The 13055-nt window shown below is 45.9% G+C and overlaps 1 protein-coding gene across 1 annotated transcript; it reads left to right on the top strand.

Moving 5' to 3' along the window:
* The first annotated feature begins 6 nt into the window (after window positions 1–6).
* LOC123048543 (early nodulin-75) lies at window positions 7–806 on the top strand. Its single transcript, XM_044471625.1, has one exon. The coding sequence runs from the start codon at window positions 41–43 to the stop codon at window positions 566–568; it is 528 nt and encodes a 175-aa protein (XP_044327560.1). The 5' UTR covers window positions 7–40; the 3' UTR covers window positions 569–806.
* The last annotated feature ends 12249 nt before the right edge of the window (window positions 807–13055 follow it).

Here is a 13055-nt window from a genome sequence, read left to right as displayed (position 1 = left end):
TCCTCCAGCGCCGGTCGACCCGCCCGTGGAACCGCCACCCATGGAGGAGCCGCCGGTGGAGCCACCACCGGTTGAGGAGCCACCACCTGCCGAGGATCCTCCGACGCCGGTCCACCCGCCCGTGGAACCGCCACCCATGGAGGAGCCACCGATGGACCCACCACCAGTTGAGGAGCCACCACCCGCCAAGGATCCTCCGGCAGCGGTCGACCCGCCCGTGGAACCGCCGCCCATGGAGGAGCCATCCGTGGAGCCACCACCGGTTGAGGAGCTACCACCAGCGCAGGAGCCACAACCCGCGGCCCCAACACCAGTTCAGGAGCCACCTAGTGCACCAGCAGAGGCAAAGCCATCTGATGGTAGCGACCAATCGGATGGTAGCACTGATGGTGAGGACAACGGCGAGGGGGGTGGCCGCAAGGGTAAGCGACGCAGTGGCGGGAAAGGACGACGGAGGCGCAGGCGGCGTGGTAGGTTCCCGTTCGGCATGGTGGTTGCTCCTGCTGTGATCTTGCTCGCTCTCGCAGTGCTCGCGGCCAAGAGACGGCGGCAACAGGGCGGGGGTTGAGAATTGGTGTGGCTCGGCTCGTGCCACTGTGTAACACGCGTTGTATACTTGTATGTATAGAATTGATTTTGTTTTGATTTTTCTTGTCACGGAATTCTTTTTTCCTTTTGCCATGATACAAGGAAATTTGGGAGAGGATTTGTAGTAGGGGGCTTCTAGTTGAACGGGGGCGGAGCCAAGATTTAGGCATGAGGGGGATGAACAAGAATATTGATTGCACGGAATACAAACATCACATATACATGTCCCATTTATTGTTTATAGTTTGCCCCTTTGGTTTAGTGTCATAATAAAATTTGAATGTGTATATTTGTAAGTTGCATACGTGTACTTTACATTGGCTATCGTCTCTACCTTCGGATTTATCCAACCATCCTCATCTCAAGTTGTTCTAACATGAAACTCTTTTTTTCCCGCAAAGTGTTCCAACATTTAACTCAAATTGTGAACATTTAAGAATCAACTAGATCATCGCCGGCGCGCGTTGCCGCACCCGTCTATTTTGACAGTTACATAATATTATATTTGTATACAGGGCCATAGGGGCAAAAGAAAAATGAAACTTAAATTTGCAAAAACTCGACAGTTACATTACTCAGTTACTTAGACCTAACTTTTTGCAAGAATGTAATGTGGTAGTAGAGGAGAGCTGGGATTTTTCTTGTGTCTGATGGACTTGGAAGTTGATTCAAGTTTGGACTTACTGGCCGTGCTTTAATGTAGACTCTTAATGGGTACTTGATAAATGTATTGGAAGGGAGTTTTTACAACGTACACAATCCCAATTTATTTATATTACCTATTTGTATTTAACTATTTGTTGGCAGAGGAGATATGAATTTTATTGATTTTGGTTGGATTAGTACCATCAGTCAGTTCGTAAGTGGTCAATACAAATTGGCTTGTTATGAAAACATACACACCAATCTAGTATCACTAAAAGAAACTGCTAATAAGATGACAATCAACAGCAGAAAACAAACATGTACATGTAATTTTAAAAAGTTTAAATGTTGATTTTAAGCATGGCGTGCCCATGAAATCCTCACTGGTTTATACCCGAATGACAACCATCTTCAACAGCAAAAAATAATAAACAATCTGCTCGATTGTTGAGAGCATTACATCCATGGACGAAGATTCCTAAAGAAGGAATTTAATTAGGTTGGAAATCAAATGAAACTAACATGTGTGGTACAAGGAGCCGTGTCGATCTGTAGCCACAAGTTCTTCCATTTAGTATTAGCAGCTCCATATGATACGTAAGGAGGCTGTCCAAAATAGGTCATCATGGGAAAGGGGTGACTCCCACGAGTCAATTAAGATCCAAACTGGATTTTCTACCGATCAGCAGTTGATCACCTTGCACCACGTACAAAATAGTAAAGCTCACAATCAGGAGAGAAAGTCCAATAGAGCAGGTAATATCATTTGCAAGATGGACAATATAGTCAGAAACTCAGAATATATAATAAAAAAGATGATAACTATCACCGGTCACATACTGGACACAGGATGGCATAATAATGCACCATATGAGGCTAAAATTTTCATATAACATTAACACATATTAGTAGAATGAAAATAAATTGTATATGGCAAAAAGTAAACATTTGTCTCATGACATGTAGAAGAATACGATGCAAATAGATTAGTATGACCATAATATGTCTTTATTTAAAAGACCAAAATATGTCTTCGACCTCTGTCAGAAAAAGCATATACTTCTAGTAATAGTTTCAGATGGAGTAATATTCTTTGAGCAGATAGCTACACATTGCTAATGTGTAATCTACTGTCTAAGCTCGGCTAACTCTACAGTAACAATAATTGAGCATTACAAATGTATATGCATTTTCAGTGGCTGTGCATTTTTTATGCAGTAGCTATTCTCACCCATGGTGACATTTCACGGAATTTTCAACTGTACCTGAATCAGTTCATAAACTATTTTAGGTGTAAATGTCAATATAGTAGAGAATTCTCACCTGCTTTATGTTCAGTAGCACGCTCAATATTTTCCTTTCACAAGTCATAACCTGAATAACCACATGATTCATCAAGTAACTAATATTATTAAAAAATAGTGCATGGAAATAGCAAATAGTAGCTGTAGTGCCTGTTAATTGGTCCACGCCAACTGCTACCAGAACTAGCTCAACTCACATCAACATCAACCTGAACCCAAAGAGAGATTTAAAAGGGGCAGAGGGGAAGGTGTAACCTGGACTTGAAGGACAGTCCAAAAACAGATTCGATCGCCCAAAACAAGTAGTATCAAACACTTGGCAGGCCCTAATGGTAATACTCTCTCAAGAGATTATTAGAAAGCGCATCAAGAGAAATCTCAAACGAGGGAGAAGACAGAAGGATGCCAGATTGACATGGACGGATCTGCACAAGAGGAAGCATGAAATAATGATGAGAACCCATAGTGAGAAGGCCACATGGTTGGTGGAGGAGATGTTTGGTTCTGCTGCCCGAACAACGGGAGAGCACGGGGCGACGGATATATAATTATATACGTATTAAACAGGCGCACGAACTCAAGCAGGTGTAGGCTGCCAAAGCAATAACGTACCTCCACTAATCAACACCGCGAGTGGCGGACATCAACCGCTATGAAGGCTACCATGAACTGATACTTGAATGCTTTCTTCAATGCCGGCAGATCGGCCATCGATCTGAGGGGGTGTTTGGTTCAGGGACTTTTTAGTCCCAGAGACTAGAAAAAGTCCTTAAAAAGTCCCTAGGAACCAAACGGAAGGGACTTTTTCTATAGGGACTAGAAAAAGACTCTACTGGAGAGTCTTTTTTGATTAGTCCCTGGGACTAGAAAAAGTCCTAGGACTTCTGAACCAAACACCCCCTGATTCTGCGGTCCCTTTCGCATGTTTCTACCGCTTCAGTTGCCGAGGTGTGCGAGGAGATCCACATCCTCTCTCCCGCATTGCTCCGCTCCACGTTGTCCGGCCGATCAAGAGGGCGATCTTCCGTTCGCTCGATCGCCATCTCTCTCTTAGATTGGACTGGATGTTTTTTTTTCCTTCTGAGCATACCGATCGCCATCTCCAGTAACGGTTGAGTTGCTCGGTGGGCTTTGTCAAATGCTAGGCCCGCAGGCTATTTTTCAGTCATACCCCCCGCACCTAGAAGGCCCCAATTAATCAGAGAACGCCGATTTTGTTCCAGGAGCAGCGGCCCATTGGAGATGGCGATCAGAGGGTCAAGCCCAGCTGCGGGACGTGTTTCACTGAGAAGCTGATCCAACGACCAAAAAACGCCCGGGAATAGATCAAATGGTCCAGAATCGTGAGGGCGTGAGAAGCCTCCTAGAGTGCACAGTTATAATGTTTCTAAATTGTACGTAGGACTAACAATGTGATACGTTGATTAGATTTACGAAAAATGGCAACTTAAAATTAGTATAAGCAAAAAGGTATACATCCAGTGAATGTGTTTATTGGTTGTATGAAAGCTATGGAGAAAACCAGACTAGCACTCTCTAAACATCATCAAGCAATAGTGCGAAGCAATGGCATCACCTTCAAATATGATCTTATTTCTATGGTTCCAGTCTTCCAGATGGCCGAGTATCCTAAGATAAGAGCTTCATAATAACATTGTGATTGGTTTATGTGTTTTCCATCCATATGCATATCCATAAAATTGTAGTCCAAGTTCCATTCCATGTCGAGGCCTTGAGGTTCCACCAAGATAAGAGCTGCAGAATGCATGTTTTTACATGTTGTGCTCTAATTAGTAAGTATCCCCGTCTTCTGATTAGTGATGTCATTGCCCTATAGCGTGGAACATCCTGTCAAAACGTAGTTAATCTAAGGCATACGTTTTGACACGCATGCTGCTAACTAGTCTGAATGAAACAAAACATGTGTCGGTTAAATTTTGGAAGTTCTGGCTTGATCAAAGGTGCACCGCTGGACGACTGGCAGTCAGGTTTCCAAATCTGTTCAGTTTTGCTTCTGCTTGTCGCATCACAGTTTTGTTCAGACTAGGGCATCAAGTTTTATTCCACACGAGAATCTGTCTATAGGACCAATTCCACTCAGCAAAGTGACCACAATTTATTCGTAGGAAGGCAAGTGAATTGTAAAAAACCACCACATTCCTTGGGCGCCCCAAAAACTACCAGTTTTCTTGCTAATTTTCTCAATAAACGCTAATGATGGCCCATCCGTCAGCATTGTCATCTCCTTAGGGGCATCCCAACGAACACTCGCGTGCATGGGCAGAGATGGACGAGAGGGCACGGAGGTGACGGGGTCGGTGCCGACAATAGCAAGAGGCGAGGCGGCCGGTGGCGCGGTCTTCCCTTGCTAGAGAAGGCCGACGCAACGGCTTCACGACGCGGTGGCGTGAGCCGGCCATGGCGGGGACATGAGTCGCGGGGGCGCGAGCTGCTGCCGAGCCATGGCCACCGCGCCAGTGCAAGAAGAGGCGGCCATGGTTGGCCGAGCGGGTGTAGGAGGTGGGATGAAGGAGGAGGGTGAGCGGAGCGGGAGATGGGTGGAGGGCCCTGCAACGCTCTGCTCGCCGGGAGACGGCCGAGGTGGGAGGAGCTGAGGAGGAGGAACTCCGGTGACTGCGGTGAGAGAACTGAGAAGGAGAGAGAGGAGGAGAGGGAGTCGTGGATGGGCCCTGACACGGGCGGCTCAGACCCTCGCTTCCCAGACGCGTCGTGTCCCACATCGTTGTCTGGCCAGCGGCGCGAACCGAGCTCGCCGTGGAGGTACTGCTCGTGCGCGCGTGCTAACTCATGGCAGCTAGCTTGACGCGTGCTGCTGCTACTTGCCGCTGCTACTTGCTGCTTGCCGCTGCTACTTGCTGCTTGTCGCTGCTGCTTGTGTGCGTAGGCCAGCGAGCTTGTACATGCGGCGCGGCGTGCAGGCCAGCGAGCCACCTCTCTCTCTCTCGCGCGCGCTCTCTCTCTCTCTGTGCAACCTCCCTCGCATCCAAGCTGTTCGAGTGAATGTCCCAAAGAAAAGAAGAAGGTCTCAAAGAGATAAGTGTGCTGATAGGTGGGTCCCACGTCCAACTTAACGGTCAACACCGTTTGTGTTGACTTTACTGCCCTGTTTTATCAGTGGGCCTGGTATGTCAGAAATTGGATTATCTCGTTCCAAATCAATCATCAGTGTTTATTGAGAAACTTAGCAACAAAAATGGTAGCCTTATGGGGCGCCTAAGAAATATATATGGTGGCAATTCCAAAACTAAATTTGAAATGTGGTGGTTTTTTCCAATTCAAACTAGGAAGGCTGAACACGCTGGGTTATATGGTCAAGAAACAATGGAAGGATATGGAGCATTGCTGGCTTGCCCAGCTGGATTCTGTCGAGTGTCGAGCATATATGCAAATTTCCTAGCAAAATACTGAAATGTTGTACTCCCCAGTCCCCACACAACTGGAGTAAGATATATCTATATCTATATATCTAACATAGTAAAGTACGTTTCTCCGATTTTTTATCCATTCATCGATGAAAAGATATATTTTTTTATCCTAGGAGGTACTAATTGTGTGCGTTTGTCTGCTTTTCTTTTTTGAGCAAAACCTGCTTTATTTTATTGATCAAAAGTTCACAAAAACAGGTAAAACAACCGGATTAGCGGGCTGACCAAACCACACATGTCGCCCCTGATCTAAGGAAAGTGCATACCTAGCCACTACGTGAGTTTCATAGTTTGGCGTCGTCAACTCATGACTAAAAACACACGAAATAAATGTACTGCACCATGATTTTATATCCCTAATCACTCCACCATAGACACCACCTGATGATTCATGTATGTGTTTAATAACATTCTTGCAATCCGATGCAATATGAAGCTGCTATAGTCCAAGATCTTCTCCCAGAGAAAGAGCTTCTCGACAAGCCACTGCTTCAAGAGAAGATGGATCCGAAAGACCATGTATAACAAAAACTAAAGCTCCCCAAAACTCGCCTTGCTCGCTTCTGCAAACTGCAGTTGCAGTACCGAAATTTCCACGTGGAAAAACTGTCGCATCTACATTAATTTTCATCTTCCCAGGAGGAGGAGGGATCCACTTCACTGTTGGATTTATCCCCACACCTCTTGCAGGGGTAATGTGCATGGTGTTGATTAATCTGACCCAACTCTGCAATAAAGTTCGTAACAAACAGATGAGTACTTAGTGGACTCTGATTAATTCCCTCATGTATGAGCTTCCACCTCGCTGTCCATATCGCCCAAAGCGTAACTGTCATCGTCACGAACACATCATGAGACAAACCATCCAACATGGTAAATAGCCAGCTTTTAGCATTCAGTTCTATATTCTCTATCATCTGGTCTAGAAGGTCTTGATCAATTAGAGCCCACACGCAGCATGCCATCGTACACTCAACCAAACTATGTCTCCATGAGTCTGCCATTCCACACACACAGCAGGAACAACTAGTCGCCATATTCCTGTGCATCCTGATGTCCTCTGTGGGCAGCGACTATCGAGCTAGGCGCCATAGAAACACCCTTATTTTTGCTGGTACTTGGGTCTTCCAAAGTTGAACCCATGCTTTCTCATTTGCAGAATTGTATCAAGAACCTACACTTTGCTCAAGCCATTCTTCTCTTCTTTTCTTAGTCTCAACCACCATCTTGTATGTTGAACGCACACTGAAGTTTCCAGAATTTTCATAATGCAAGACCAGAAATCATCCATAGCTCTCAAACAGATAGGTATTTGCAAGATCACTTGCACATCACAAGGCAAAAAAACTTCCTCAATACGCTGGCTGTCCCACCTTGCATTTGACATATCAATAAGTTCTGAAACCAACTGTGGCGGGTTATTAATTCGACAAACTAGTGGCCTCAACATACCATCTCTAGGTGGCCAGTTTTCATTCCATATGCTAGTAGTAGCTCCATTACCAATGCGCTTAATAATTCCTTGCTTCATTATGTCCCGTCCCTCAAGTATAGATCGCCAGATTTGTGATGGGTGATTTCCCAACTGGGCATCTAGTATAGAACCACTTGGAAAGTACACTGATTTCAGTATTCGAGTACTCAAGGACTCGGGATTCTCTAGTATCCTGCATGCCTGTTTTGCTAGCAACGGCAAGTTCCAAATTTCAAAGTCTCTAAAACCAAGCCCTTCCATATAACGGGGCATAGTCATAATTTCCCATGCCATCCAATATGGCTTCCTTTGTCCCTGTTTACTACCCAACCAAAATGCTCTAATTGCAGATGTTAGATGCTCACACAAACCTCGTGGTAGGTTGAAACATGAAATAGATAAAACCGGGATAGCCTGCGCCACAGATATAATCAAAACATCCTTACCAGCTGCTGACGTTTTATCCATCCATCCACGTATCTTACTCCATAAACGGTCCTTTAAACATTTAAAGGCCCCGTTCTTTGATGATCCTACATCAGTAGGCATACCCAGATATTTCTCATTGAGCTTTTCATTTGGTACCCGCAGTTTCAATTTAACTTGTTCCCTCATTGTCTCTGGAAAAGAAAAATGATTTGTCCAGAATTTTATACATGGGCCGCGCACCGAGGCCCAGCGAAGCCAGCCCACTTATTTTCCTCCCCACACAACTGGGAGAATCTTATTTGCCGCATGGAGCATGAAATAGCCAGAGCTTCGCACATGTTTTGCTATACTGGCCCGACCCGTTTTTGTTTCATCCTGTGTTATGTTTTTTTTCAGTTCCTTTCTCTTTTTCTTTCCTATTTCGTTTTACTTTTTTTCTCTTTGAAGTTTAATTTCTTTTTCCTTTTTTCATAAATTCAAAATTTTCAAAAACACTTAGAATTTCAACATTTGTTCAATTTTTTTGATAAATGTTCCAAATTCCAAAAAAGTTCCTGTTTTGAAAAATGGTCGGGACGCAAAAAAATTCTATTCCGAAATTTTTTCAAAATACAAAAAATGTTCCCAAATTTTCAAAAGATGTTTGTGTTTTCCACAATTATTCAGCATTTCCAATTATTGTTTTCGCATTTTAAAAAATGTTTGAAATTTGAAAATATTGTTGTTTTAGTGAAATATTCACAAATTTAAAATAATTTGTGCATTAGAAAACACATCTATGAAAATAATTCCGAATGTTCAAAACAGGTTCCTATTTTAAAGAATTGTTTACTAATTTGAAAAATGTTCATGTTTTTATAAAAGGTACATATTTTCACAAAATATTTGTGAATTTCAAAAATATTTCAATTTCAAATTTTGTTCATGTTTTCTCGGAATTGTTCTGAATTTTTGAAAAACTTTTTGGGATTTCAAAAATTGTTCAGGTTTCGAAGAATATTCAGAAATTCATTATTATTATTATTATGAAAAGTTGAAAAATCATAAAATATTTTGAATCTGTTCTTATAAATATTCGCGTTGGCCATTGGTCATTAGGACACGTTTGTTTGACTAGCTGGCAGCACGTCGTCGGGTTTTTGATTTATGCTTTGCAATTAGTAATCCATCCGATTACACCGTCGTAGGAGATGTCGACCAACCCCACCACTATTAAAATCTCATGGGCCAAACATGACCCGAGAGAAGACCGCTGCTCCTTGCTCCCTCGACCACCGATGCGGAGACTATTTTTTGAAGGACACATCAGTTCTCTTATGTTGCTTCTGGTAAAGAAAACATCTCTTCCGTTGCAAAGCACGGGCATATGTGCTAGTTATTCCGAAAACAGAAAAAGAAAAGGCAAGCGTCCGACGTGTCCAGGATTGATGGTTTGAGACCCGGTGTGGTACGTACGACTTCTCTCAAGCAGGGCTGAGTATATAACGTGCGGACACGATGAAGCCAACTGCCAAGATCCTCCCTTCTTCACGAAACCCGCTGGGACGCCATGACGACGATGGCGGCGGCCGCCAGGTCCTGGGCCGATCTCAACAGCGAGCTCGTCGTGTCCATCGCCGCCGTGGTGGCCGCGGACGGCTCTCCTCTCAGAGACTACGAGAGCCTCCGCTGCGTTTGCGCCGCGTGGCGATCCGCCCTCGCGACGCCGTACCCTTGCCTGCTCTCCCACGCCGACGGTGGCGGCCGCGGCGCCTCCGTCTTCTCCCTCCCGATGCGACGCTCGCTCCGCCTCTACACGTCGAGCGAAGCGCTTGACCGTACCCTGAGCCACCTCGGCTGCACCCGCTGCCGTGTCCGCGTCATCGGCTCAGCCAACGGCCGCCTAGCCGTCGCCGTCGACGACGGCGATCTCAAGTACGGCCGGGGCGGCGGCATCACCTGCTTCGGCACGGGGCCGGCTAGAATCCTTCTCCTCGACCCCCACAGAGGCCGCGTGGTCGTCGAGCTCCCACTTCCCTACGAGTGGGTACGCAAGGTCGTGTTCACGACCGACGGCACCGTCATGGCCGCGTGCGATCACGGGAAGGCGGTCTACGTCGGCATCCGCATCCGCATCTGCAGCGGGCGGGTAGAGGGCATGCAGTGGACGGTCGTCGACAACATTGACGGCGATGCTCTCGCCGACCTGGCCTTGGACGCCGGAGGCGAGAGGCTGTATTGCCTCGACAGAGGCGGGGCCGTGCGCGTGCTCCGCATCCCCAGGAACTGCCAGAACAGCCAGGAGGCTACGGCCGTGGCCACTTTGCCCCCGTTGACACGCCTGTCCGCCGTCTTCCCAGCGCCCTACGACGCCGCGTCCAGGCTGACGATAACCAAGCATCTCTTCTTCTGCCATGGCAGCCTGTACCAGATATGGCAGAAAGCTGCCGCCGCCGTCAAGCTGGGCTGTGGATTGACTATTGTGCCCGCGCACGAGATCTTCGTCCTGAGATACGACCCGAAACGATGGCCGGCCTGGGAGGCCGTTAAGGATCTAGGAGGCCGCTCCGTGTTCGTCGGCCAGAACAGCAGCCCGGTGGTGGTGCGAGCCGCCGGCGTCGGCGCCATGCCACGGGTTCGACCCGACTGCGTGTACTGGATCAGCGGCCTGGGCATCCCGATGGTGTGCGATGTGGCCGCCGGTAGTACCTCCGAGCCGTGCGTCGCTCCCGAAGGAGTTTGCCGTGGTGTCTGCTGGTACTTCGGCGATGAAAACATGGCGAGCATTGACCGCGGCGGGAGAAGCATTGATGGTCGTTGGTGTTGAGCTTTTTTCAGTTTTGATTGTAATTTTTGTTCTTAAATTAACGGAAACACTAACGCCCACACGGATGGGTGTTTGCATCTCACCCACATGCATGGATCGCCGTTCATTTAATTTCGCACCAATCCTGACACGGTGAGGCAGTTTTTGTGTGCCACGACAAGGCCGGTGTGTGGAGTATTTGTCAGTTCGCCCGTACGCTGTTTCTTCCTCGAACGAGACCGGTTGCGAGTCGGGGCGTGCGGTGCAACTGCCGTCACGCCCGCACGCTGCGCACGACTTCTGTTCCCCGTCTCACACGACTGCCCATTTTTCCACTCTCCCACACCCAAGCTGTCATTTGCCATGTTTTTTGCAGGGTACATGGCAACTGCCCTATTTGTGATTGTAAGCAGATGACAACTCTTTCTATACCCGAACATGTTATTGTTGCCACGTTTGTTTGTAGCGCTACATGGCAACTGCCTAGTGTTAGTAGGTGGCAACTCCTGAAGATACCACCATCGCCCACACGCCTGTCTCCTCTCCCACACATCCAACGCTATCAGTTGCCATGTGTTTTTCAGGGTACATGGCAACTGCCCTAGTTTGCTTGTAAGCAGATGTCAACTCTCTCTTTACCATGGCAAGTCTCTCTATACCCGAACATGTTATTGTTGTCACGTCTGTTTTATAGCGCTACATGGCAAGTGCCTAATGTTAGTAGGTGGCAACTCCTAAAGATACCACCGTCGCCCACACGCCCGTCTCCTCTCTCACACACCCAAAGCTATCAGTTGCCATGTGTTTTTTCAGGGTACATGGCAACTACCCTAATATGCTTGTAAGGAGATGGCAACTCTCTCTTTACCATAGCAACTGTCTAGTGTTAGTAGGTGGCAACTTTCAAAGTTTTCAAATCATGACAACTGTAGTAGAGAAGACCACACATGACAACAGCTGCAGTTGTCCAGAAATGGCATATGGCATTCGACCTGAGATGGCAACTGCAGTTGAGCAACCATGGCAACTGTAGTTGTCAGACATGGCAATTGTAGTTCAGCAACATGACAACTGCAGTTAAACGAACATGGAACAGGGTCCGGACCATGGCAATCGCGGGGGACGCGTGGTGACTGCCACACGGGGAGTGTGGCTCGCAGGCGGGGAGGGGCGACGGCCGAGACGGGTCGTGTGGGCCGCGTGGTCGCTCGCCCGGACGCGCGGGCGATCGCGCCACACACCAAACATGCGGGCTGTGGCGGGGTGCGCCAGAACGTGCTCGTGCGGACGGGCCTGTGTTGATGCCACACGGGGCGTGCGGCACATACCCCTTAGATGCTACTCATGTGGCAGTTATCGTCGTCCTAAATTAATGTTGTTACTTTGTGCCAAGGGTGAAGTTTCGCTGCTTTATAAGTTCTGTCAGGTAGTGATTAGGTGACTTGTATTATCATACTTATCATATAAATGAGATATGTATATTACCATGCAAAGAAAAAACATTTCCTGTGAAGTCGGAGCGTCTTCGATCAATTAGCTATTCTCAACTTATAGGAATACTTTGGTAGTTACCATCACTTGCGTTTTGTATGTTGTATGTAGTACCTATCGAAACCGAGAGTATGTACGTGTAGTATGTAGTATATAACAATGATTAGATAGTATATATACTATTTTTTAGGTAGTATGTACCATGTGTTTGAGTATGCTCTTTTTTAGTATAAATATGTACGTATTTCATAAATATAACAAAAACTATGGGCTCATATGCAATTTTTTCATTTAACTTGCTTTGAAATATCTTAGATATAGTATATGAACATATTTAAAATAATAAAATAATATATATATCCGTATGTAGTTCATATTAAAAATCTATAAAAGAACTTATATTTAGAAACGAAGGGAGTAAATTTCAGCCTGTTTAGGTTTGTATTGAAGACTTGTACTCCCTCCGTTCCTAAATATAAGTCTTTTTAGATATTTTAAATGGACTATAACATACGAATGTATGTAGAGATATTTTAAAATGTAGATTCACTCACTTTGCTTTGTATGTAGTCACTTGTTGAAATCTTTAGAAAGACTTATATTTGAGAATAGAGGAAGTAATTTGTAAACAGTAAATATAGAAAGTAATATCTTAAGCAAGCCAACAGTATCAGAAGGGGAGATTGAGCGGCTCATCTTCTTTGCAATTTTCATTGCCCCCATTAGGCAACCAACAACATCGAATTTCTTCTCTGCATGTGATTTTCGACATGTGCCATGGATTCTATGATGAACAAATAGTCTTTCTTCTCCAATGTTGCATGGAACACATTTTTGCATTTTTTTTGTCTGACAAGGCAACTCTCGCCAGTTAAATTGTTCATCTACATCGG

The sequence above is a fragment of the Triticum aestivum genome, chromosome 2D, assembly GCF_018294505.1.
Source record: "Triticum aestivum cultivar Chinese Spring chromosome 2D, IWGSC CS RefSeq v2.1, whole genome shotgun sequence".
NCBI lineage: Eukaryota > Viridiplantae > Streptophyta > Magnoliopsida > Poales > Poaceae > Triticum > Triticum aestivum.
Note: the sequence above shows the minus strand (reverse complement) of the source record. Positions and strands in the feature narration are given on the sequence as shown.